The 27,487-nt window shown below is 36.5% G+C and overlaps 1 protein-coding gene across 3 annotated transcripts in view; it reads right to left on the bottom strand.

Annotated features, from left to right (window-relative positions):
* NRPC2 (nuclear RNA polymerase C2) overlaps nucleotides 1-25,628 on the bottom strand; it is a 35,037-nt gene extending 9,409 nt beyond the window's left edge. Inside the window, exons 1-32 of one of the 3 annotated variants that reach the window (XR_015121123.1) lie at nucleotides 25,429-25,628; nucleotides 25,099-25,248; nucleotides 24,873-24,981; nucleotides 24,639-24,760; nucleotides 23,088-23,180; nucleotides 22,047-22,119; nucleotides 21,882-21,972; nucleotides 21,739-21,791; nucleotides 19,999-20,063; nucleotides 19,788-19,893; nucleotides 19,568-19,678; nucleotides 15,977-16,036; nucleotides 15,756-15,794; nucleotides 15,585-15,635; nucleotides 15,338-15,436; nucleotides 14,795-14,854; nucleotides 12,375-12,467; nucleotides 11,826-11,927; nucleotides 10,888-10,998; nucleotides 10,650-10,766; nucleotides 8,863-8,979; nucleotides 8,527-8,607; nucleotides 3,777-3,881; nucleotides 3,619-3,699; nucleotides 3,388-3,519; nucleotides 3,248-3,292; nucleotides 2,865-2,942; nucleotides 2,660-2,799; nucleotides 2,456-2,546; nucleotides 2,089-2,207; nucleotides 1,874-2,009; nucleotides 1,670-1,800 (exon numbers count right to left, since the gene is read on the bottom strand). Coding sequence is in view for 2 of the 3 variants with exons in the window: in XM_086236179.1 (XP_086092305.1) it covers nucleotides 1,670-1,800; nucleotides 1,874-2,009; nucleotides 2,089-2,207; nucleotides 2,456-2,546; nucleotides 2,660-2,799; nucleotides 2,865-2,942; nucleotides 3,248-3,292; nucleotides 3,388-3,519; nucleotides 3,619-3,699; nucleotides 3,777-3,881; nucleotides 8,527-8,607; nucleotides 8,863-8,979; nucleotides 10,650-10,766; nucleotides 10,888-10,998; nucleotides 11,826-11,927; nucleotides 12,375-12,467; nucleotides 14,795-14,854; nucleotides 15,338-15,436; nucleotides 15,585-15,635; nucleotides 15,756-15,794; nucleotides 15,977-16,036; nucleotides 19,568-19,678; nucleotides 19,788-19,893; nucleotides 19,999-20,063; nucleotides 21,739-21,791; nucleotides 21,882-21,972; nucleotides 22,047-22,119; nucleotides 23,088-23,180; nucleotides 24,639-24,760; nucleotides 24,873-24,981; nucleotides 25,099-25,151 (2,864 nt within the window). In the remaining variant the exon portion in view is untranslated. The remainder of the gene's footprint in view (nucleotides 1-1,669; nucleotides 1,801-1,873; nucleotides 2,010-2,088; nucleotides 2,208-2,455; nucleotides 2,547-2,659; nucleotides 2,800-2,864; nucleotides 2,943-3,247; nucleotides 3,293-3,387; nucleotides 3,520-3,618; nucleotides 3,700-3,776; nucleotides 3,882-8,526; nucleotides 8,608-8,862; nucleotides 8,980-10,649; nucleotides 10,767-10,887; nucleotides 10,999-11,825; nucleotides 11,928-12,374; nucleotides 12,468-14,794; nucleotides 14,855-15,337; nucleotides 15,437-15,584; nucleotides 15,636-15,755; nucleotides 15,795-15,976; nucleotides 16,037-19,567; nucleotides 19,679-19,787; nucleotides 19,894-19,998; nucleotides 20,064-21,738; nucleotides 21,792-21,881; nucleotides 21,973-22,046; nucleotides 22,120-23,087; nucleotides 23,181-24,638; nucleotides 24,761-24,872; nucleotides 24,982-25,098; nucleotides 25,249-25,428) is intronic. The other 2 variants (XM_086236180.1, XM_086236179.1) reach the window with 2 other exon arrangements.
* Between the last annotated feature and the right edge of the window lie 1,859 nt (nucleotides 25,629-27,487).

Raw genomic sequence — 27,487 nt, 5'->3', positions numbered from 1 at the left:
AAATTTGACTTTTAAACAAAGTTCCACCAATTGCACCCCATTGTAATATTCAAAAATCTTTTTGTTTCTTTCCGTCCAGATTACACAAACCGCTTCTAAAACCATGCATCCCCATAAGACCTTGGCTTTCTACCCTCCCCACCCAGAGTTCAAAATATCGGCCGACAACCCGAAATGTCGATTTTTGGAGTCGGTGACACCGATAGGGGGGGTGAAGCAAAATCTTCACCTGCATCCCCGATATTTCCCTGATGTCGGCAATATTTTCGCTAAATATCAAAATTCCTGATATTATACCGACATTCACCAAAATTCAGAGGAAAAAATTGAATTAAAAAGGGGGGAAAGAATGAGAATTTAAGCCAAATTAACCCTCAATTTCCATACCCATGTCCTAATTAAGAACCTTAATCAAAGAATTAACATTAGAATATCAAAAGGAATCCCATCTACCATTCAACCCCAAAATGACTAAAAAAATGATTGAATACCAATACAGCTTTATGAGAGTTTCGTTACCCACACTTTGTTTGAGCAGGAACATCAATCAACAGCTGTCTGCTTTGTGAAGGTGAGTCTCCTCTCTCTCACTCTCTCTCTCTCTCTCTCTCTCTCTCTCTCTCTCTCTCTCTCTCTCTCTCTCTCCCGCGTCTGGTCTGTGCTCAAGAACGACAGATTTAGCTTCTCTGTTTGTTTGAATGGGAAAAACAAGTTATACTAGGTTTGGTTTGGGCTGATTTATATGGGTTTGGGCTTAGGATCTCATTATACTGATTCATATGGGTGTTAGGTAAACTGATTTATACGGGCAAAACAAGTATTGGGTTTGGGTTCAAACTTTTACCACAAATATTGGGTTTAAAATAATATAGGAGTTTAGGCTCTAAATCTACTAGTTTTTTTTATCTAAACTTGTCACTTATGTGTATTATATCCTCTAAATATCATATAATATAGACCCTAATTTATGAGACTTATATGTTTAATTCATGCAATGATGATTGATTTAACATTTCCTGAAGTTTCATTTAAAAATTATATGTTTTGAAGCCAATATCTGCTGTTTTTGTGGACGATGGCTGATATCAATAACGATAACGATATTTCCTTATTTTGGAGTCTCGATAATATCTGCACGGCCGATATTTTCAACCTTGCCTCCACCCAGCACTTCATGTAGTTCACTAAGCAAAGAATAACAGTCCTCGAAACTAATCCAACTTATCCTCCTCCCTAAATAAATTCCCCCCAAGTTCAAGGCTACAGGACAGTGAATAAAAACATGGTTCACACTTTCTCCCTCCTATTTACAGAGAATGCACCAATGAGGAGACAAATACACATTTGGTCTGCTCCTTTGAATTAACTCACAAGTGTGAGCCCTTCCATGCACTACAATCCAAGACAAAAAAAAAAAAAAAAAAAAACACAACTCCTACATGCATTGATCCAATAAATATCATACGATTCATACCTAACAACAGTTTCAAATGATTACCTCAACTCTGTCTTGAAAATGAAACTTGACTTGCAGATCATAATTTTATCTATTAATATGTGATCCTATATTCAAAGAATCTTCCACTCAAATCACACAAGATTGATAAAACAATGAGATTTACAATAAGTAGTTCTGAAAGAAAATAAATAAGAACAAAAAAGAAATAACCTTGGAAATCCATGAGGGTTCATAATTAAATCAGGGCAAATGCCACGTTCAGAAAATGGGAAATCTTCCTGTTGGACAATGGTACCACAAACACCTTTCTGCCCATGTCTGCTACTGAACTTGTCACCAACCTGCATGAATGAAATTATATTTCAGAGGATCCTAGAAGTTAAGAACAAGTGAAATGACAAAAATATCTCTTACCTCCGGTCTACGAGTATGGCGAATTAAGAATTTAAAACACAAATTATTATGTTTATCAGAACAAAGAGACACTTTATCTACCACACAAGACTCCCCTGCAGGTCCTTTGTATCTTTGTGGAATAGACATATACTCACTGCATATGGAATTGAGTGTAAGCAAACAATGCAATCATATCCCTAATTCAAATATGCAGCAAAATGGAAAAAGCCAACCTATCGTTTAATCCAGATCTAATTGGCCCCCTTGTGACAACAGGGACCTGTTTATTTATATAGATGTCATTTTGTCTAATACTTTCCCCAGGTGCAGCAAGTCCATCATCATCCAGCACCTACATAAGAACATGTAAGACAGCAATTCAGAGGACACTTAACAACAAAATAATAAAGGATTAAAGAAAATCGAACTGGAAAAGAGACCAAAGTGCAGAATGTACTTTTTTTTTTTTTTTTTTTGAAGAGATAAGATGACTAATGTGCAATTGAACTACAGTAAGACGGTAAGTATTAATTGCACCACTGCCCCTTGTAGGTAGAGGTACAGGGTTTAAGGAAAGGAAGGGAAGATGTCCAGCATTACCCGCATCTGTACAGAATCAGGTCCATCTCTATTGGGCCTCAGTATTCTGTCTTGTGTGTTATTGTCATATTTTTGATTGGTGGCAGAAAACCTAATAGAAAACATCTTCAGTAAGCAACCATAAATATCTAAATACTACAGCAAACAATAATGTAGGGCAATCAGACAAGAAATAAAATCACCAATGACAAAGAAGTTGGCCACCTTTTCATAAGAATACAACGACCAAAACCACGATCTAGAGATGACTTGTTCATGACTATTGCATCCTCAATATCATAGCCACTATAACTCATCACAGCAACAGTTGCATTCTGCCCGGCTCCAAGTTTATCATAGCCCACCTGAAAGAAATCCATTAATTCACGGACTATAGTTGCAACAGCCTCCTTTAAAAGAGCATACCAACCAGCTCAATTGTCCTTGTTGTCAATAATGGGCGTTGAGGATACACCAGTAGGTAAAGCAATGTGTCCATCCGATGTAGCTACACAAATGAAAAAAAAGAAGTCAAGATTATGCATGCTTAAATAATGTGATGGAAACATAACTTACAAAAAGAGTTCTATGAACAGATGTTACAAGGGACAACATAGAAACAACCTACGGTCCACACACTAAACCAGTCTACATGGAAATACATTGATCTACAAAATTATGGTAACTTTGAATAGATAGGGAAAAAACATGCATAAAATAAGCTTTATACCACCATGGAAACAGAAAATAGTTTTTCTAAAAGAGCTTAAATAGAGAAGGGGAAAAAGGGCCATGTACAAATAAACAACTTGCCTGGTTATATGCAATATTTCCCATTGCTTGCTTTCCCATTGCACACTATTATAAAGACAAAAGGAGTCTTTTGAAATCAGACAATTAGAAATTTGAGTAAACTGAAAAACATAAATTATTTCAGAGAAAGAGAAGAAAACCTGGTATGTATTTCTTGGTGACTGGTTGTGATGAGGATACGGAATTAGCCCAGCGCAAACACCTAAGATGGTGAAAGGCTCTATTTCTATATGGGTTGTTTCTGTTGTTGCCTCGTTTTCATATAGTGAAATCTATAAAATGATAATTATGAAATTTAAGTAAATGTCTAAGTACATCTCAAAATAAAATAAAAATAAAAAACCTTCAGAAGTAATTAGGTATGAGCAAACCAGAGCATTGTTCTCCTCATTTACATCAAGATACTCAATCAACCCGTCACTTAAAAAATCATCAAAAGTGCGAACTCCATCCTTAAAAAGCAGAAAAAGAAAATATCAGCTTTAGAAATAACCGTTTCTTCAGGATAAGCAGCAAAAAGTATACTTACCTTCAGCTCCTGCATATGATGTTCTTTGACCCTTGATATGCCCTTGTCCACAATAACCAGTGGACGACAAACTCGACCACCATCAGAAGCAATGTAAACACAACCCTGATAAAATCCTAATCTAGGTCAAGTGTTTGATTGTGGAAACAAATTAAATGGGAAAAAAAAAAAAAAAAAAAAAAAGCAGAAACATGAAGGGTACAGAGACAGCAATGATAAAATGACATTTTTTGTTTATGAGAAACATGCTTTCATTAAATGAAAATCAAGTACATAGTGCAATCCAGTGGACAAGATGCCACCTTCTTAAAAGTTCCAAGATAACAAGCTCTAGGAAGTTATAAAAACCCAAAAAAAAAAAAAGCAGAAAACTACAGTATAGTAAAGCATCCCTGGAAAACAAATAAGCTCAAGACCCTAGTAAAACAGCAACAATGAAACCCTAACACATAACTGCCTCCCAAGTAGACTAATTGCAGAAAATTAAATAAAATGACATTTAATCTTTACTATTATAAAGCCAGAAGAAGGGTTTGGTGTTACAGGCTTCACCAAAAATGAGATTACCTAAATTACCCTTCATTCAACAAACAATACCATAAAAAAAAAAAAAAAAAACCAATAAATGAGGACATAGTTGTAAAATACAACCATTAAAATAAAATTTAAAAAATAAAAAAGAAAAACAGCCCACTACCTTAAAACATGGAGATATCAGATAGTTGTTGGAAGTTATAAAACTAATAACAAAATACAAAAAAAAAAAATTACTCCAACCCCCCACTAAAATTTCTCCAAAAGCTCCTCCACTCCAACCCCCCACTATAATCCTCAAAGATTCACTGATTTTTTTCCAAACAATAACCCAAAAGACTGCTAACCAACTTGCCCCAACCTCCAAAAATAATTTCTGGAAAAACTTTAGAGCAATGGGACCCAAAGAGAAACACATGATCAGCACTTTCCCCTCTTTTTTTTTTTTTCTTTTTCTTTTTTACAATAAACACCAGTTTGGAGAAAGGCACATATGGCTTCTCCTTTGAATTAAATCACTGGTGTTAGCTCTTGCATGTACTAGAATCCAAGCCAGAACCTTCACCTTCAATGGGGATTTCAATTTCCAAATCTGATTGTAAAATTGGATGAAATGGTGCCTACATTGTCACTCAAAATCTGCCATAAGAATTGCATGAGAACTCCGCTGAGGATTCCAATCTCAACTTTCTTACATCAATCTTTTTTGGATACAAACACACATTTTCTAGCTTAAGTAAAAACGCTGACAGCTCCCCAATTTCCAACTCATTCAAATTTCTACTAAACCCTTATCCCAAGAACAAGGATGAATCCACCAATCTTGACATCATTATGAAATCTGGACAGAAAATACAATCTGGGAAACAGATTTTCCATAATATTTCCATTGCAAATTTGTGTGTTACAATGATCAGGAGATAGGGGAGTTAACAGAGTTGCTGGCTGTCTTAGAAAATGTATTGTTAGTTCCATCTACATCGGATAGAAGAATATGGAAGTTGGAGTCGTCAGGAGTATTCCTATGCCAACACTATTCAAAGCAATTGATGGACAAATTTTATCTCTTTTCAGCCCATCTAATGCAATTTGGAAAGATAAAGTACCTCATAAAGTACGGGTGTTAGCTTGGATTCAAGCTCATGGGAGGATGAACACTTGTGATATGGTTCAAAGGAGACAGCCTTCTTGGTGTGTCTCCCCATTTGTGTGTGATGTGTAAGAAGGATTCTAAAAGTTCGAATCATCTGCTGTTTCACTGTCCCATAGCACTTAAAGAGAATGTTCGGGGAGACTAAAGTGAAATGGGACATTCCAGCTTCACGTGAGGACTTATTGTGTTAGAGGTACACGTTCTTTGGAGGATGAAAGAGGGGCATGGTGTTGGGGATATGTAGCTATGCTAGCAGTTGTTTTGGGTAGTGTGATGGAATGAATAGGAGGATCTTTCAAGGAGCGGGGTGAAGAGGTGGATCAGTTATGGGAGAATTTGTAAGTGCAATATTTTGTGTGTTGGCTATTACCAAGTCCAAAACCTATCCTTTGTAAGCATTATAATAACTTAAGTCAAGGTTATGTTGTTGAGCTAAGTTCAAGGGTTCTTGGTGTGTTCGAGGTTGGAGTTTGAAGGGGAAGTCTTTAGTTCGTGGTTCATTCAGGAATCTAAGTCCATTTCACTCTTAGGAATGGTAAGTTGACTTAAAGACCGATCTTTCATGTTTTAGGTGGTTAGAATCATTTCCATAATCATTCATATATTTTTCATCATATGTTCTCTCATGTTTGATAAAATGGTTTCATTTAAGGTTTGCTGTTTGAGTGTGGGAAGAAGGTTGGAGACTAAATAGGTGTTTGGAAGGTCATTTAAGTCGAATCCAGGTCTCAGCGATCGATTGCACCCGGATGGAAATTGATTACACCCTGATGGCAATCAATCGCACACGACCAAGCTTTGGTGCGATCGAACGCATAGCGAGATGTTTGTAAGGGCAGTCGATCGCACTCATAGGGCAATTGATCCCACAGCACATTGGTTTTTCAAGTGTTTCCAACCGTTTTCAAACTTTCCTAAATACGTTTTTGAGTTGGATTAGGACTTTATAACTCTATAAATACCTTTCTTTTAGGGTTTTATGCTAGCTCACACAAATTACACCTTTGAGATTAGAATGCATACGTGAGATTTATGGGATAGTTCATTTTGCATAAACATCAATAGATTGAGTAAATTGTTCCTTCTCAAATCTACTAAAAAATTCAAGATTATTCATTCATCATTGTTGTTCATTTGGTCGTGCCTCAAGAATGAAGCCGAGATTGTGCGTGGGTTCATGCCTCCAAGTGATTGACGGACACATGGAGTTTGTGTAGATGAATGTGGATCGTTTGCTAAATTGAGGTGTAGCACGAGGCGTGGAGGTTCGGCTGGCTTTTAGAAAGTCTAATAACGTGAGTAGAATCAAGTCTTTTATGTATTCCTTTGAATTCATTGTGGATTGATTCGTCTAGACTAGGTCCTGGGGTTTTTCCTGAGGAGGGTTTTCCACGTCAACAATTTTCATGCTACTATTATTGATTGTGTTTGTTTTGCTTAGTTGATTAGTTCGTAATAATTCACTCCATTGCATATTTAATCAACTTGTTAAATTTTGAATTGGATTAAATTTGTGATTTCACCCCTCCCCCCCCCACCCCTTTTGAGGCTTATTTACTGATCTATTAGGGAAATTTCAAAATTAGACTTTGGACATCTCTTTGAGCATCAATATCTGCTGAGCTTAGGGATTGTTCCTTTCAGGCTAATTTTTATGATTGGAGCGCTGCTGTGGTGTAGGCTACATGTCTTTTCTTTTTTTGGGTCATAAACTATACCCTATGCTTACTTACTCTAATATTGTAACTCTTACAATGTTTTGCTGGTATTAGTTTTACACTAGCACTCAGTGGAACTCTTGCGATGTTTTGCTGGTATTAGTTTTACACTAGTACTCAGTGGACTCCTTGTCCCTGTATTTTAACTTTCATTTTTAATTAATGAAAGAATGTTTCTTATCAAAATAAAAATTAGTAAAAAATACAAGCATCATCCAAAACTTCCCCTTCTCCCCATTCCCCACAGAAAAATTAAAGAACCTTATGAACAGGTCAAAGTGTTGAAAAATATCCTTCCGCGGGCTTCTACTAGAACCCCTAATAGCTACTCTTGCAACCTATCCGTTAATGGACAATCCATACTTACTTTTTATCACATAATGCCACAAAGACCCTCTTCCCAAAGGAAATATCCAAAGCCATTTACCAAACAGAGATCTGTGTTTTACCACTAAATTATTGATTTCCAGCCCCCCAATCTCTTTACTTTGAAACACCTAAGTCCTCCAATTTATTAGCCACTCCACAAGGATTTTAAAGAGGGACGAGTAATAGTGTATACCAGCACTGCTTCAATTAAGGTCAATCCCCACCCCGGGATAAAAAACCCCTTCCTCTAGCTTACAGCATCTCAATGCACCGGAGATGCTCTGTGCTATCTTAAAATTTAACATATATTTCCCTAATTTTAACTCCAATGCACCAGACTTCTAGCGTGCTATGTCAAAATATTGTCAAATTCTATCTCAAAATCGAGATAAGGTTTGGCTTTGGCACACATGTAGGCCCCATGACTGTGAGTTAATATCTGTGTTAGCTAGGCTTTTTGCTTGTACTTGTTCTGTAATCTTGTTGTATTGTTCATGTGAACTTCTTGTTCACCATTTTGAATTGTTTATTTGTCAAAGAAATAAACTTTATGTTTCCTTTCAACAAAAAAACAAAATTCACACTATAGATTTTTTTTTTTTTAAATGTGGTGTGCTGTGGTGTATTACACAGAATTTAATTAGTAAATTACAATCTTTAATCTCATTATTGAAATTACAATTTTCTTAAGAGAAACAGATAAACCTAACTTACAGAATTATATCCTAGTGTTGCCCTTTAATTACACCATCCATCATCCTTGTGGGAAAGCCCTCTATGTCAAGAAAATCAAGCTCTTCCTACGTTTCAATGTAATATATGCATCTACAGGCTCACTAAAGGCCATTGCCCTAGAAACATGTCATCTAAGGGGAAAGAAATGACAATTAATATTTTACAGCACAAAATACACATAGAAAAAATGAATTATGATAGGGAAAAAACAAAGTAACGTGGCAGTGAAAGAAGAATTTACCTGCTTCTCATTGACAAAGACACTGACAAACTCCCCAATTTTTCCAGCTCTACGCAAAATTCTCATTGCAGTGGCAAAATTCTAATATTGAAATGAGATTTTCAAATGAAATAAGTAAGTATCGCCAAAGATGAGTAAACATAATATGATATAACTGGGCTTTTTTCAGTTGCAGGATGTTCCGCAACCTTTTATTCTGGGACTGCCATCACAGCCGGTCCTTTTTGTGACCGGTAAACAAAATGAACAGCCGTGATGGAACTATATATGTGTATTCATTTATATTTGTATTTTTTTGATAATAAGCATTATATTTGTATGGAACTCTATTATTACCTGTGGCTTCCTATGCTTTCCAAGAATATGTCCGTTGAAAAAAACTAGAAAAGAATATGGTGTGTGAAGCTCCTCTCCTGATAGTAGTTCCAAGTCTTCAACTCCCAAACAGTAACACTATTGCAACAGAAATTAAATAATACAAAATGTAAGCCTTTGGCACCAAAAAACAACAAAAAATAAAAGCATGAATATGGCCAACAGAATCGCTCATATGCATTCAAGATGCATGATGTATGTTCAGTTACTTCTGAATAACTTTCCAACATATAGTGAACATCTGCAGCAGTTAGATATTGTCCCTGAGTACTTATTTTTTTTATAAGAAACACAAATTTATTTGAAAAAAGGCACTACAAACAACATGGACATTTTATTTTCAGGAAGTCAGCAAAACATACGGACAAATTTATTTGAAAAAAGGCACTACAAAAGAGGCACGTGTTATTTTCAGGAAGTCAGCAAAACATACGGACATTTTATTTTCTGTTCAAAAGCTTTTTTTTTTTTTTTTGGCTAAATTACATTTCTGGTTGCTGTAGTTTTAGGCTGTTTTCCACTTAGATGCTGCATGTGTTACTGCATGCAAAGTTATTACCGGTCATTCTGAAAATAAAGCCAAAAAAGAACATATTATCGGTAATTCTGTGTGGTTTAGTTGCACATGTATGCAAATATATGCGAGCAACACGTGCACATTTTGTCAATTTAATGGATGAAAATCTTGATTTGACCTTAATTGCAACCGTTTATAGAAAACTTTAGAAGTATTGAAACCTAAATGTAAAACAGTCCAAACTATAAAGGACCAAAATTTTAATTTTTAGTCGTTTTTCTTTTAACATACAAACAGGTGCAACAAGCAGAGCCCCATAATCCAAACAATACCATATGTATCTGAGAAATTGCGACGAATTAGAGTACCAACATTATAACAATAATATACTAATTGATCAGGACGAGAATTAAATATCTAATGAATAAATTAAACTTCTATAATTTTATTGTTCACTACCAATAATGACCATAAATTGATATATTATCTATTACAGAGAATTAACATTTCTATAATTGAAATTTACAACACAGGGGACAAGGTGCCCCCTTAACAACCACTATTTAGACTACAGCTAAGAAAGAATAACCACCAAAACAGAACTACATGGTTACAACTTTCCAATCAGAAGAATTGCAAGAAAAGACCAATCCCTAAACTCAGAAGAAACCTAAGTCCACAAGGATGCCCAGAACCCATTAACATTTTTATATTAACTGATAAGGAATGAAAATTTCACTAATTAGTACCTGCGAATCATCCAAACAGTAAAGTCAATCTAATGTATGTCTCAACCACACTGTGCACACATTAAATTAGACAGAACACAGCTTACAATCACTTTCTATACTAAACTTTATGACATCCGAGCATTGGGTGTACAATATGTATCCATAAATCAGGAACCACACTAAGATCCTTCATTATCAAGACATAAATACAAAGTCTTTCGATATAGAAACACCATAAAAAGATGTTTTATATAAGAGTTTCTTACCACATATATTCAAAAAATTAACTGAAATCAATAAATTGATATTCGTACATACCCCTACGCGATGAAGCAGCATTCAACCATATAAATATTAACATTTTTTTTTGGTAAGCATAAGAATTACCATTTACACATACAAAAGCACAGGCTAATGCAATTATTAAATGTGCCATCACTTCCTCATTGTATGATATTTACAGCTCCATGGATATATCAAATTTTGTGATGACGACTTACCAAAGAAATTAATGGGCCCTCCTCTTCATCAGTTGTCACATGAGTCATCAGGGCCAAATTTTTTACCAGTCCACAAGCCTCACCTTCTGGAGTGTCACAAGGGCAAAGCATGCCCCACTACATCAAAAGTGATACAGCACAAACACAATAATCTAAGTACATAGATAGATATATTTACATATCAATCATGTAAAAGCTAACAAACAATTTCAAAGCACTGTAGAGGCATCAGCCTTACCTGGCTGGGTTGCAAGGCTCTAGGTCCACTTACTTTCCGTGACTTCTCAAATTGTGGCGAGATTCTGGTCATATGGCCCAGAGACCCTATGAAAGATAACCTAGCTAGCACCTGCCACAAGAGGATCTTCCATCAGTCCATTCATTACAAATAAAAAGGTGAGAGAGCCTAAGAAGCACAGATTGAGATGTCTAAGGGGGGTTGCCTAGCCAGCACCTGCCACAAGAGGATCTTCCATCAGTTTATTCTTTACAAATAAAAAGCTGAGAGAGCCTAAGAAGCACAGATTAAGACGTCTAAGGAGGGGCCTGAGAAGCAGGATGGTGGCGGCAGATCTACAAAACTTGGGGAAGGAATTATTAAAGTATAAAAGAAGCGGAACTGCAGTTGAAAGGGGATTAGGTAGATCCGATCACAACATAGAGAATCAGTTCATCTGGTGGCAAAAATGCAGAAAACGGAAGATAAAGGAAATAATGATATAGAGGGAGAGGTAGGCAGTGAGCTCTCCCCGAAGTTAGCCCAAGTGAATTCAGGGACTGAAAATGAGTGCGATTTGACGGAGTCCTTAAGCTCTACTAGTGGTGGTTAAATGTGGCAGAATCAACAATCAATGTGGGTCAGCTTTTATCTGAGCAGCAAGATTCTTTAAATTTGGGCATGAAACATGTAGATATTTTTTCTGTCCACTCTCCGCTTCTAGTGCCTCATGGTTCTTGGTCTGAAGTTTCAGCTGAAAGTGGCTCAATTAAGCCAGGTTTGCGGGTGAGCAATTCTAAAACAGGGACAGGGGGTGGGCAATGTCCTTTCGTTGGCTATTCGAGGAAAATCCAACAAGAGAGATAGAGATATACATATATACAGAGAGAGAGAGAGAGAGAGAGTATGGTTTATAGGAGACAGCACATATGAAAACAATTGAGATGATGGAATCAAACCTGTGTCATGCCTGGTCTGCGCATCCTAAACCGCTTGATTTCAAAGTTTCCGGTAGACAGGGTTCTCTCTAGGCCATGTGTAATATTATCTTTAATTATGCACTGTGGTAATAAAAACATTAAAAAAAAAAAACATAAGAAAATGAGAAGTCCTTTCTTTTCTTTTTTTTATAAGAAACGAATTTTTATTAATATGAACAAAATTGTACAGCACAGTGGATAAGAAATCCACTGAGCTAAAAAACCTGAAGCCCTAAAAACAGCAACTATACCAGAATCATGTCAAAAATATCAGCACCTAATGCAATACAAGAGAAACTAATACACAGCAGCATTCCAATCTTGTGAAAATGAGATGTTTAAATTTTAAATGTTAAAACTGCTCAGTTAAAACTGCTCATTTTTATTGATCAAGTCTTTCATATTTTAATTTCATCTACTTCTTCATAATGAAAAATCATGATGCCTAATTAACAATGGATGTAATATATATTGTAAAAAATACACAATGAAAATTTATGGATTATAGTAACAGTTCTCAGCAGATACCTGTGCAAAGTCAAAACGGCTAGACCTGCTAGGCTTTGTTAATATATTGTCCACTGCCTTCCTAACTTCATCAATCATTGTCTTGAACAGATCCTAAAAAATAAAGAATGATGGAAGAACCCCAAAGATAAAAAAGCCAATAGAAATGAGGGGAGAATCCCCTGGGGAAAAATAAACTTGGCTTATTATTTGGTTTGCCCCCTGAAAGTATTTCGAATTCTCACATCACCCCCTCATATTTGTTTTGTCTAATGTTACCCCTGATGTTATATCTCATGTTTGTTTTGTCTCATGTCACCTCAGTGGTGCATTCTATGTAAAGCGGGGGAGGAGAGTGTGGATCATGTTTTCCTCCATTGCTCTTACTCTTTACAATTGTGGTGGAAGTTGTTTAGGAGGTTGGTGCTTCATGGGTAATACCAAAAAAAATGTTCTGAGCTTTTGAGTATCCGCTTTCAAGCCTTAGGGAAGGGGAAAAAAGCTAAAACCCTGTGGAGCTGCTTGTTGCTGGCAGTTTTTTGGGTTTTATGGATGGAGCGCAACAGAATAATTTTCAATGATTATAAGGGGGTTGAAGTGGAGGTTCTTTGGGAGCGAGCGAAATTCTGGGCTACTTTATGGGCATCAGTTACGGCTGATTTTTGGGCACACTCTATATCTTTTATTATGCTGAACTTGTTAGCCGTTGTGCAGTGACACAAGTTGTAGTGTGATGTCTTGGGTTTTTTTACTCTCTGTGATCAGTTTGTAATGTGTTTTTTTTTTATTATTTTTTCTCTCATTCTAAGTTTGTGGATTCCTTATCCGCTCTTTGTTTTTTAATCTTTGTAGTTTTAATAAAATTTCTTGTCTCTTCTCAAAAAAAAAAAATATCTCGTGTCTCTCTTAACCCGATTCCATTAAGTCCGTCAATATCCACCGTTAGAAGTGCTGATATGGCATCCACATGTGCTTCAAAATTAATTAAATATTATTTTAAGCTTTTGATATATTTAAATATTAAAATAAAATTCAAAATTCAATAAAAAATTACAAAAAACTCAGTCTCAAACCTCTCTCCAGCAACCCACCCACCCACCATTCTCCCCACCCTCCCACCACCATCTGCACTGGCCAGCCCCACCACCATCGCCGGCTGGCGACCCTCTGTTCCCCCTCCCCTCTTTTTTTTTCATCTATCACTTATAACTGCAACCCTCTCTAGCAAAGTCTCAAACCTCTCTCCAGCAACCCCTGTTTTTTCGCTTGCTGGATTTTTTTTGTTTTTGAATTGGATTTGCAGAGAAGGAAGAGAGAGGGCAAAGAGAGAGAGAGAGAGAGAGAGAGAGAGAGAGAGAGAGAGAGGAGGGGGAAGAAGGGGTTGCCTTTGATGGTGTCGGGTCGGCAGGTGCAGATCTAGAGAGAGAGAGGAATAGAGAGAGAGAAGGGGGAAGAAATAGAGGGATAGACAAAGATAAAGAGGGAAAAAAAAAAAAAAAAAGAAGAGGGGAGGGGGAAGAGAGAGCTGCCGGCCGGTGTAGATGGTAATGAGAGGGAGGGGACGGGGGTGGGTGGGTGGGTTGGCGATGGTGGAGAGAATATACATCTTGTTCAAACTCACTGGTCTTCAGAAGTCAAATTGTAACCCATAATCTAATTGTCTCCAAAGTTCAAAGTCAAAACTAAAAATTGCTTCTTCAGATTCCCATTTCAATTCAGCCTCTTAGGTTTTGTTTCAAGCAATTGCAGAACAAGTGAAGAAACCAACCCTTTTCATGGTTTGAGTTTCCAAGGGAGTGAGTGAAGCCATGGATGAACAGTTCTTGTTATGGTGGCGGAGAGAAGTTGGGTGGGTGGGCTGTCAATGGTGAATTCAGGCTGAAGGGGTGGGGCGGGGCTGGGGTTGGGGGAGGGAGGTGGGGAGGGGTTGGGTGGGTGGGAGGGAAGTCGGGGCTGGGTTGGGTGGGTGGGAGGTGGGGCGGGGCTTGCTGAGGGGGAGGGGGCGGGTCGGGGCTGGGGTGGGGTGGGGTGGGGTGGGGGGCAGCGCTGGGTGAGATGAAACTGGGTGGGGGCAGCGCCGGCTCTGGTTTGGTGGCTGGGCTGGGTGGGTGGCGAGGCTGGGTGCTGGGGCTCGGGAAGAGGGCCTCGAAGGGGGAAGGGGAAGGGAATTTTTTGAAAAAAAAAAATAAAAGAACTGGGTGCTGAGTGACTGGAATTACAATTTTGCCCATGACAGCTAAACATTTCAAACGATGGGTTTGCTAGAATTGACGGAAGTGGGCAAAGTGGAACACGGGAATTAGTTTCAGAGGGGTAATGTGATACAAAATAAACCTTAGGAGGTGAAGTTAGACTAGAAGTTACTTTCAGGGGGTGAAAGAGTAAATAACAAACTTTTAAAGCCAATAAGTTCAGGATAGAGAGCATAGAACCACACATACCTCAAACAAAAGAGAAATTAATTGACCAGATAGCTCAAGCCGCTTGTTTCCAACGTAATCCTAAAATCAGAATGGAAAATCTCTTATTTGAAATCAACACATACACAACAAGCAGGCACAATACTCCTCTCCAAGAAATGCGCATACCCACATACACAAGCACCCTTTACAATAACAATCAGTATAGACACTCATTATCAAGTTCTATAAGAAACCAACTTTTAGCAAGAGTTTACAATGGAGATCTCAAGTTAATTAAACTTAAACATTGTGACTAACACACTTTTTAACATGGATTTGGAATGATCATACCACCTAGAGAGAAAGCTTCTTCCCGAAGAACTTTTTTTGTTTGGCTTTCACCTAAAACATATGTCCTGTTGCTTTCTTCACAATGTTCGAGATGACTAAAGTTACAAGATAAATTTCTTTGCTTTCATTTTAAGATGTTGTTAATATATAATGACCTGTACTAGGTTTTCAATGATCATATCTCATTTCTTAACAAAAGGAATACAAGAGGACTTGGAATGAGCTAACTACCTTGTCATCCATTGCATCCTTGTTTAAAATCGCATCCATTATGCGTCTCAACATTACAGCAACATATATGCATTTTGGACGAAAATTGTTCTGGCACACCTAAGGAAACAAAAGGAACCCAAAATAAAATAAGAATTGTGAAGATCAAACAGATGAAGCATATTAAAAGATATTTTAAGAGAGAGAGAGAGAGAGAGAGAGGGGGGGGGGGGGGGGGGGGAGGGGGAAGGAAAATCAAATTCCTTACCCGAACATTAGCAATAAACACATCTTGAAGAACTGTCATTACTCTACCATCCTATTGGAATAATAAAAACAATTGAAGTCACAATTAAGAAGTCTAAAGAAAAAATATTACATAGAAACGATAAATTCAAATGAACATTCATACATATAAGCAAACAAAGAGAGGACCTACCTTCTCGGATGAAGCACCAGCAAAAGTGAACCTCTTCACCTGCAACAACAAGCAACAAACAACTAATTTAAATAAGCGATGATTGCCATTTTAGGATCATTTTTTGTCCCTATAAAAACAATGCGCATCCCTATGAATTAAATTCTGATGCTTGAACATCTAGAGTCTGCTTGCAGATAATTAAATGAAAATCACCACCACTGGAAATCAGGGTATCACACCTTTGTTTCAAGGTATTCCAAGGCTTGCTCTTGTGTGTATATACGTTCCTTTGCACAATCCTGAAATTAGAGTACCATATACAAAGGAATAGATTAATACAGAAGAAGACAAGGGAAACAAAAAAGTGTTTGCTGGCCTAAAGTGTAGAAATAACAACTAAAAAGTAGAATAATTAAAATAATGTTATTAACAAAGGGAGTATACCACGTAGAAATTACCAATTCACTGAAGCAAATACTATGTTACAAATTTACAATGTATATTTTCTTTTTTATGAGAGAAATGTTTATTAATGAAAAAAAAAAAAAAAAGCTACAACACAGAGGACAAGATGTCCAGCGATCTAATAAACAAAACTGACTACAATCATGACCTTAACAAATAACAAAAACAGTAACATCAAAATCTAAAGCACAACTGCCCTCCAATAATAAAAATTGGCCAGAAAAGAACTGTCTCTAAATTCTGGGGATACTGATGCACAAAGAGAACCATTTCAACAGCTGATCTACCTCCTCACCCCTAACTCCCTCAGAAACCCTCATGTTTCTTTTCAAAACCAACCAAAAAAATTGCCATCACAGCGATCTCCCAAAACCCAATCCCCTTTTCTGCTTCCAGATAACTTATACCTCTCACACAGTAAGGCATTACATGTTCCTAGGATCTCCCATTCCACATTTGACTTCCTAAATAATTTCTGCCACAATGACAGTGCAATAGGATAGTGAAACAAGTGATTCAAACTTTCACCTGCATTTTTACACATCACACACCAATGGGGTGATAGACACCAAGAAGGCCTTCTCCACTTTACCATATCAAAAGTATTATCCTCCATGACCAATAATTAACACTAAAGTTCGTACCTTAGGAGACACATTCGTCTACCAAATGTCAAGAGAGGGACCAAAAAGAGAAAGCAAAGAGTTGTCCTTAGTTGCTTTGAATAAGATTTGCATGAAAAAACTCCTAACGACTCCAACTTCCATAATCTCCTATCCAATCTAGATGGAACCAGCACAATATTTTTCAAATAAGCCAATAATTCAGTTAACTCCGTTGCCTCCTGTTCATTTATATTCCTTCGAAACAAAAAATTCCAAAACAAAGGATAAGAAGGATTTACCCAAAATGATGCAATGGAAGCATTATGATAAAGGGACAATATGTATAAATGAGGGAGAAGAAAACAAAAAGTTGTCTCCCCCACACAGCACTCTTCCCAAAACCTCACCACCTCCCCATTTCCCACCCCAAACTGACAGAAAGAAACGAAAGTGTCAAGGCCTGAGAGATACCTTTCCAATAGCAACAACTTGAACACCTTGTCACATTGTTGGAATCCCAACCATTTCATGCAGCCCGTATTTACTTTTAATGACAGTATACCAAAGATCAACTCTCTCTTGTTAGAATCACCACAGCCAATTCCCAAGTAACACCTCATTCCTACTTAACAAAGTCCTAACTCCAAATACCCCCTAATCCTTTGTTTGCACCACTAATTCCAACTTGACAACGATCCTTTCTATCACACCTTCCAATAGAAAATATCTCATTAAACTTTCAATCCTTGTAGTCACATTAATAGGTATTCGAAAAAGTGAAAGATAGTAGATTGACATGCTTCTGAAAACTGATTTATAAGAGGCAACCTTCCCCCTCTAGATAAAAAAGCTTTATTCCATCCTTCTAACCTCCTCTCCACCTTCCACAACAAGGTCCCAAAATCTGATTACCCTTGGGTTTCCCCCAAGCAGCAACCCTAGATAATTCAAAGGCCATCCTCCCACCTCACATCCCAAAATCATTACCAACTCTTCCACCTTTCCTTCTTGACTAATTATTCATGCAATCTCAAATTTACAATGTATATCGAGTATCTAAACTAGAGTAATATTTTCCCAGATTTTTATTATTCTTTAAAAAGAAAAGAACCTTTTTATTAAAAGCAGCCAATACAATCTTCAGAGAATCTTTGGAGATCTAATCTTCAGGGAATCTTTGGAGATCTAATCTTCAGAAAATATTATTCTTTAAAAAGAAAAGAACCTTTTTATTAAAAGCAGCCAATACAATCTTCAGAGAATCTTTGGAGATCTAATCTTCAGAAAATCTTTGAAGATTATGGGGGCTAAGTTGAAAGAACTTTGGGAGAAAGTTAGCTTTTTGGCTTCACTATGGACAACGGTCCTGGCCAAATATATGGATCTTTCCTTTCATGCTATTTCTTTCGACTTGAAGGCAGCTGTACATTGATGATTAATTAGGCTGAATGTGATTTTCTTTGGCTTTCTGTCTTGTAGATTAGTCCATTTGAAGGGGTGGACTTCTGGTCCACTGCATTGTACATTTTCTTTTTCAAGCAGAAACGAACAATTTATTAAAACCAACCAAAAATACACATCAGTAGATAAGGAATCCAATCTCCGAATATACATCTAATAAGGAAAAAGAGAGCCAAACGAAGAACCATCCCAACAAAGCAAATTGAGACCAAGAAAACAGGTGTTAAGTTCTGCATAAGCAGCAACCCAAGCATACACCTTAACTTTAGGATGGACCTTGGCTTTCCAAATCAGACCTGCTAGATGAAAAAAAGGAACATCCTCAGTAACGCACAAATACCTAAAACCGGACTTGCGTGAAAACTTCCTAAGGATTCCAACCACCAACGTCATGAATCTGGTATAGTTGCAGCCAAACACCCCCTCCAAAAGAACCAGCGTGGCAGCCAGCTTCCCAGCCCCCCCCCCCCAACTTCTGAATCATTTAAGTTTCTCCTACCCAGAACTCCTCCAACCCAGCTCCCTCATACCATTCAAATAACCTAAATAACAGTCATCACACTGCAGCCCCAAAGGATTTTTGCCTTCTTCCCACCACCGAAGCCCTTGTGCCTTTCACTTAACAAAACAAAACAGTCTTGTGAGATTACCCAACTTACCATAGCTTCCTAAAATAACCTCCACTACAAATTGAAGCAACTGAACAATGAAGACGCACATGGTCACAGTTTCCCCCTTTTCTTTACACATAATGCACCAATGCGAAGAGACACACAAAGATGATGACCTTCTTTGCAACATCTCACAAGTGTTCAGCTTTTCATGAGGATCAATCCAAACCAAAACTGGAACTTTGGGAAGCACCTTCACTTCCCAAATCACCCCCTTGGCCTCACCATATGCTTTTTGATTTTTCAACTTTCTTCTCATTGGTATCATATGAGAATAGGAAACACATACTTAAAGGATGACACCAATTTTGGGATGAATGCAACTAAAATGCAACCACGCTAGGAGACAAAACAAAGTAAAAAAGAAAATGCATGCGGCCTCATAACAGTGTGCTTAGGTCTAGACTACAATAGTTGCAAAAAAAGGTGGGGTGGGGCTCATCTGTGGTTGGATTGGATTGGGGTCCAATCCCACAACTACCAGAGATCAGAAACCTACTGAGCCCATTATAAAACCGAGCCAACCCAATGCAGTAAAAACTGGGTCAGGTTGGGTCGGAAGTTCATTTACTGAGTCCATTCAATATTTCTATACAAATTTACATTAAACTCTTGACCGTATTAATACCTCAATTGATGGCATTAGCAGGGCACCATATCGAGGATCTCTTCCAACCATCTGTACTACTTCTTGATCACTCTCCATGCCCATAGCCTTCATGACGACCATAATAGGAATCTATAGAAAATAATGAAAAGAAAAATGAATTGAAGTCGGATAAGACAGTTATGAATACAGTGAAGCAAAATCTTAAATTATGTAGAGATGAAATGTGTGACATGAAAACCTTTTTGACAAATTGGTTAAGTATCAAATAGATCTTCTGATTTTCCATCTGAATAATAGTTTTGCTTTTTATTGTCTCTGAGCTGCTTGTAACAGATGCATTTACGCTGAAACAAAATGAAAGGGGGCATAACTACAAGTTCAAAAAATTTAGATTTAAAAAAATTACAAAAGCTTGACACAATACACTGAACAGAAAAGGAACCACTCACTTTCCCTTCTTGTCCATATCAATGATAATCCTGTTTTTCGAAAGTTGCTCCTGGATCAAAAGCACCTGGAACGGATAGCAATGTCATTAAATGCTAAATCAGCAATAACAAAAAACTATCAAGAAAAAAATACATAAAACAAAATTTTTGGTCCTGTTTAGTCAAAGTGTGTGAGAGAGAAGCTTTCTTATTTATTCTCTTTGACTGAAACTGTTTCATAATTAGTTGTTAGACCAGATAGAAGATGTTGGAAACTCAAGTCTTCGACGATCTTTTTGTTACATCTTATATTGTAGGTTGGTTGATAAGTTCTATCTCCCAAATTCTAATCCTTATTACATGTTTTGGAAGACTAAAGTACCATCCAAGGTATAAATATTAGTTTGGATTATTGCTCATAGCAGAGTAAATACTTGTGACATTATTCAAAGGAGGAGGCCTGATATATGTTATCTCCCCATCGGTGTATTACTGCAAATAGGAGGCTGAAAGTATTGACCATCTTTTCCTCTATTGCACTATTGTATTAAAGCTTTGACAAATTGTTCATGGAAGCTAATTTCTTGTGGGAGATTTTGGAATCACGCATTTCTATACTTCTCCAGAATCATTTTGCTTTTGGAGAGGGAAAGAAAATAAAATTCTTGTGGAATTGTAATGTTATAGCTATATTATGGGTTGTGTGGTTGGAGCGAAATAAAAGGACTTCTGAATGTTATAGAGAGGAAGAAGTGGGAGTGTTACCAGGATCAAATTAACTCTTAGGCATCACTTTGGGCTTCGATTTCCTTTGAATTTCGGGATATACCTTTTCATTCATCCAGATTGGCAGGCATCTGTTTCATAAGATCTTTTTTAGTTTAGACATTTTGTTATGTTAATTTGAGATACTACGGGAGCAAAGTAGAAGGATCTTTGAAGAGTACGAAGGGGTGGGAGTGGATGAACTATGGGAGAGAATTCGATCTTGGGTTTCCTTTTGGGCTTTGATGGCTGGGGAACTCAAGGATCTTTCTTTTTCTGCCATTTATATAGACTGGTTCTCTCTAGAGTTTTTCTGTGGTTTTCTTTGTGCTTGTGGGAATTATGTTGTACTTATAGCTATTAGTGATGTACTCTGATGTGATGTTATAGATGTGGACTTCTAGCCCACAGATTGTAAGTTGTTTCTGAATTAATTATATTTCCTTTCAGAATTTATAAAAAATAAAATAATTAAATCGTTAACTTGAGATACCACCAAAAATTGTATGATGTTTCTTGCAGCTGGTTCTTTAGAGAGCTTTTATGTATTTTCAGCAGACAGTTTGTTCACTGTGGAAAGTTTGTTCATCAAAAGAAAATTGTGTTTCTCATCTAAAAAAAAAAAAAAAAAAAGTGGAGAATTTGTTCACTGTGTTTGTATCTATGTTCATATTATATTAATAAAATTATTGTGTTTCTTATCAAAAAAGAAAGCGCATAAATGGAAACAAAGCCAAATATGAGTGCCAAAGAATCTTAAACAAGTTAGCACACTTCACAAGTTTCAATAGCTAAAGACATGTGCAAATAGCTAATTCATGCAGTACAAAAGAAAACTCAAATGCCTAAATGAATGCAAATAGTATGGTGACTCCAAATATATGCTAGCAAAATACCTCAACAATGGAAAAGGAAGAAAATATATGGATCTCAGCTTTTTCATAAACTCTTACCCATATGTTAAATAGCAAAAGATTATGGCAGACAGAATGGTACCTTCTCATTTCCTTTGATGATAAAATATCCTCCAGGATCAAGGGGGCACTCACCTAAAGATGTACATATTCATGTTATAGGAGAACAAAGAAGCATGAACATGAAGTAAGGGGCAAGAAACAAGATGATATTTATGCACAAACCAAGTTTTGCAAGTTCAGATTCAGTTTTTCCATATAAGGTACAGCAGCAACTCCGTAGCATAATAGGCATTCTTCCAATTACGACACCTTTCTGCGAAACAAACATTATATTATACCCAAATGCATATTTTTCAACAAAATCTGTCTGGCAACAATTTCTAATACCTTCTCCACTCTGGTCTTTTGATCATGACTTCCTTGAATGTACTCAACATCGACTTTTATAGGAGCAGAATACCTAAAATATACAGAAATCAAATTCAATACAATTCAGAATATAAAGCACAGAAGTGACAAATAGACATGAAATCCGTGTTTCCAATGGCATTTGTCTGAACTGCAATAATAAGAGGAAAATATTTACCACACAGTAGCAAGAAAATACTATAAACTCGCAAGCACTCTGAATTTTCAAGGAAAAGACCCATACTGACAATGAGGAATATCTCCCTGAATCTAAAATTGCATATTGAAAGGATAAAATATTGTTCAAGACCATGGAGTGCGCACTTACAGGTCTACATACAATGATACCCCTGGCAAATAAAGGAAGACTTGATCCATGATGGAGGCCTAGAGAATCCAAGCCAACAAATGCAATAACATAATTTTTTAAAAGAGAAAAACAGGAATGTTATCATTAGAACAAAACAAACAGAGGACAAGAGTCCACTGCAACAATCCTAAAGCATATGTACAATACATCTAAAGTCTGAAATATAAAGTTCAGCGATATTATACAGCAGCCCCACCAACATTTATGGCCAAAAAAACCAAACATAATAAAATAGTCATTGAGAAGCACCTCAGAAAGCCATGAGTTTCAAAGTTCAACTGAGAAACCAACTTAAAGCTGCAGGGATCATGTTGTTCCCTACTTAAGAAACTGTCATAACTATAAAAAAAAAAATAAAAAATAAAACAAAAAATTTGCTCAAGGAATTTCCTATAAAAACACTAAACCAATATGTCTAGAAACTGTGAGCTACGTCCCCTTTTGTTATGAAAGCTGGAGATATGATTTGAGAATTTGACACAAAAATCAAGTCTTGACTAATCTGATGTCATTGAAAAGCAAGTAAAAAAAAGAGGGATACGAAGTCTCTGCAAATAAGAAAAAAGTACATCCTCACAAATTGCACCATTGTGATTAGTAAAGTGCAATACAGTACAAATTAAATGAGAGATGTATCAAACAGATCTTACGTCATATCAGATAAGCGGCATGTATGGGGAGCAATTTTTTCAGTAACACCATCCATTGTCAGCGAGGGCTCACCAATAGAGATATCTTTAAACCTGCACAAAGGACAGGTATAATTTAAATTGCTTGAACTGTTCAAACCCTTTGAAGAACATATTTATAGGCTAATATTCACTTGCCAAATATATGGCACGTTATGTTGCCAAAATGTCAATTTTGCAGCACAAATCTACCTGGAAAGACATTTCTCGGGGTTTTAATTCTTTCTGTACTTTCTCCATTTAATGGTGGGGAATGGGATATAGATCCAGCTTCATGGGGATAGGGCAGTCTCCTCTTCACACAACTTTCCCATGACTTTGTAGACTTTACAACACTCATAATGTTCCAATTGCCAATATGTTTGGGGATTCCTCGTTTCAAATAAGCTGGAATTTTAATCTTTAAATGAATTTGAGTGGTTTGGAGGCTGAGGAGCTTTCTTCTCTACTTGAGAATGTGTCCTCACAAATCAGCAGCATGAATAGAAGATCTTGGAAACTTGAATCGTCGGGAACTTTACATGTAAATTTTTTTAGTACATTGTTAGAAGAATCATCTCCTCATTTTCAATCCTCATCAAATGATTTAGAAGGGCCAAATCATGTACCAAGTAAGGTACAAATTTTGTGTTGGATTATCGCTCAAGGTAGGGCCAATACTTGTGATCTTATTCAAACGAGGAAGGCTAATGTTAGTTTACACTTCACTGGTATATTGAAAAAGGAAGCTGAAAATATAGACCAATTGGTTCTTCACTGCCCTATTACCCAAAAACTTTGGCATAAACTTTTTTGGAAGCAAATGATGTGTTGAGGGTGATTCACGAATTGTGCATTTCTTTGTTTTTGGAAAAGCATTCTGTTTATTGAAGAGGGCGGGGGGGGGGGGGGGGGAGAGAGAGAGAGAGCAAATAACATTGTGGAATTTCTGTGTGATGGCTATTGTGTAGGTGTTATGGATGGAAAGAAACAAAAGGTTTCAAAAAATTCTAAAAGGGATGAAGTGGAGGGATTGTGGGATCGAATTTGATTTGAGCATCAGTGGACTTCAATTTCATCTATATTTAGGACAAACACTTTTTTCTTATTCATGTGGATTGGAAGGCAGTGGTCTTATCATATCTCACTGTGATTAGCTGACCTGTTTTGTGACATATTCCATTTTTTTTTTTAACAGTACATGTTCTCGATGCTGGTTGGTTTGATCTAGTGATCGGCTTGTCCAATTCTTTATGCTTCTTATAAAAGAATTAAAGAAAAATAAGCTGCAAGAAACTTCCCCATAGATGTTTTGATATTATGAATATCAAACTTTCATTGTTTCATTTGTAAGCATTTTCCTGATGAAAGTTCATCACTAAAATTTGAGCAATAACATTGGACATTACTTACTAGCAAGCTCAACATAATCAGGGCAACTTTATTTCTACTAAAGCATGCAAATTGAACCCAAAAAAAACAAAAAAAAACAAAAACAAAAACAAGAACAAATTCACTAATAAAATACTCAACCTGAGATAAATACTTGGATCAACGCCAGACACTATCCGATCATTGGCACGAACAATTTTCTTGATTCCGGTGTTCACAAAGTAATTAAACGAGTCCAAATGCTGCTTTACCAGCCCTCTCACCTATATATAATTTATTTTTAAACAACAATGAAAATAATAACAACAATAACAATGACAAGAACCACAATAACAATATTTTAAAAAATAAATAAATATGTTATAATATTCAGACCTTTAGAAACTCTGGGATAAGTTGGAATTTGTCCTTGGCAGATTTGATAGGAGCGGCGAGGAACTCCATATCAATGTCCGAGTGAGGAATTTGCTTGCCATTATTAACCCTAATTTGAGTAATAAAAGATAGAAAATTGAAATAATTGAAATCAAACCTTAAAACCCTACACCCTGACCTGAAACTGGTACTGATAATCTGTAAATAACAAACACTAGGAGCGTACTGTTGCTTATTGTTGTTAGGAGGGTCAGCCAAGGAATCCTGAGGCACGCCCATGGCCAATCACTAGGGCTTCTTGAAATGCTGCGTTCGTAGTCAGTGGCGAGTCCAGAAATTTTTCCTCACGGGGCGAGATGAAGCATGTGAATTTAGCCTATAAGACAAAGGAAAGGAGTAAAAAAAAAACAAAAAAAAAAGATAAACATTATTATTTACTAATACCATAGCCTAATTTCCTATTGAAAATCAAAGCTTAATAGACAAACAACACAACATATTGCAGATTTAAATTAAACTTCAACATAAAAAAGAAATTAAACATAAAAATTAGTACCTTATTGCGGCGAGCGAGTTCGGCGGCGGCTGGCGGAGTTACGGGAGTGAGCAGTCTTAGAGGCCGGAGACTGGAGTGAGTGCGGCAGCGGCTGTAAAGAATGTTGTGGTAGGCAAGCGGCGGCTGGCAGAGTGACTGAACAGAGAAAAAGAGGCGGGAGAGGAGCTGTGTCGTAATTGTCGTTCCGAAATGTCTAGGGAGGATCTATCTGTACCCACATAAATTACTCAACGTACCATCCCATTTGTTTTGGTCCACAATTCGGACTCAATTTTTTTATTTTTATCTCTGACACTTTAATAAAAATAAAATTTTTAATTTTATGTAAATTAACCTTTAAAGACTTAAAAGTTTAATTAAATTAACTTGAACCTATACGGCTATATCCAACATTTCTCAATACTCAACGTCTTTCTCAATACTCAACGTAAATTTCCATTCACATCGTCACTCAACTTTTTATCAAAACCCTAAACATATTATATCACTCTTCATATTAATGCAAACAAGTTTAATATTGACAAATAGATGGTTAAATTGTGGTTTGAAAATCTTTAAATAAAATATTTTCATCATTCCTTTGAATTTTAATAGACTAAGTGCTTATTTTCAAAAACTGAAATCACAATATATTCGGCAAATTTAAGCCAAACATGTTATGAGTCATTCAGCAATAAAGCACCGAACATAATGTTCTTCGTTCGGCCGTAGATTATCGTTAACCTCTAAAATTAGAAAAAACAAAAAAAGGTGTTCGATAGTTGCCAACCGAACATCCTTCCACCCGCTCGGTTGTGCGCCACTGAACATCTTTCTACCCGTTCAGTTGTTTGCCGCCAAACATTCTTATACTTGTTCGGTTAATCAGTGTCAAACAAAATAAAAAATAAAATAAAATTCAAAACTCTTTCCTTTGTGTTCAAATTCAACATTAAACAACTAGAATTCAAACTATTGTAGTCCAAAAATAAATTTTTTTATGTAGAGGGCAATAGGTGGTGAGTGGTGAGTGGTGAGGTATTGTCGTTGAGTGTTACCAGGTGAGGGTGTTAGGTGTGTTGTTAGGTATAAAGAGTAGATATAGGTTAAGTTTGTTTGTTGGGTTTTAGTAAGGGTATGTTTTAAAAAAATGTTGGGTGTACTAAGAAGTTTTTAAACTTTAAAGTTTAAAAAATTTTTAAATTGAAATTAGGTATAAAGAGTATGTTGGAGCTACAGATAAAAAAGTTTGGTCCAAATAGCAGCACCCTGTTTTTAAACTCCGTGTAAACACCTACCGTCTATTTTGTCTATTTTTTTTATTAAATTAAATGACCTTGTAGTATTGTCCTTCCTCCACAAAAGTCTCATGTTACCTGTAAGCAAATGACAGAAAGTAAGATAAAAAAAGTTGCAGAAAAAAAAAAACCACATAAAATTTTAAATACAAACTTACAATTTCCAAATATGAAATCACGCTTATCAAATATGGAATCGTACTTACCAAATAGAAATTAAACTTACCAAATACGAAATTTCAATCAATGCAGAAATTGAACTTACTATATATAAGTTACCAAATATGATATCATACTCACCAAGTTTGAAATCGCACTTACCAACTTGTAAGATCATTGCACCCAGTACTCTAAGAACAGACACGCCTTCAATTTTTAATTAAATTTTTTCTTTACACTAGTTAAGAAAGATTAACACAAAATATAAACTCTTCATTCTTCTTTGCTTAATTTATCTTCTAGTCATATACTTGAGTGTTGAGACCAAGTGGATTAGGGGTCGGCATCAGCCCACCCAACCTGTTTCACTAGGGTCGAGTTGGGTCGGGTCCACATCACACAACACAGTACGCTGGCCATAATGGGCCTAATTAACTGAAAATAAATGGGTCGATGATGAGTTTGGCTTCTAGGCCGCCAGTATAAACTGACCCGCCCGTTTTAAAAAATATATATGGTAAAGGCTATTCCGACCACTCTCCATTGCTGAGTTGACCACCCTAATATATTTTGGACAATTTTTTTCTATTTTACCCTTTTTTGCAAAAAAGTATGGAATCATC

The sequence above is a fragment of the Dryas octopetala genome, chromosome 3 (assembly GCF_963921425.1).
Source record: "Dryas octopetala chromosome 3, drDryOcto1.1, whole genome shotgun sequence".
Classification (NCBI taxonomy): domain Eukaryota; kingdom Viridiplantae; phylum Streptophyta; class Magnoliopsida; order Rosales; family Rosaceae; genus Dryas; species Dryas octopetala.
This window is presented reverse-complemented; position numbering and strand designations above follow the sequence as displayed.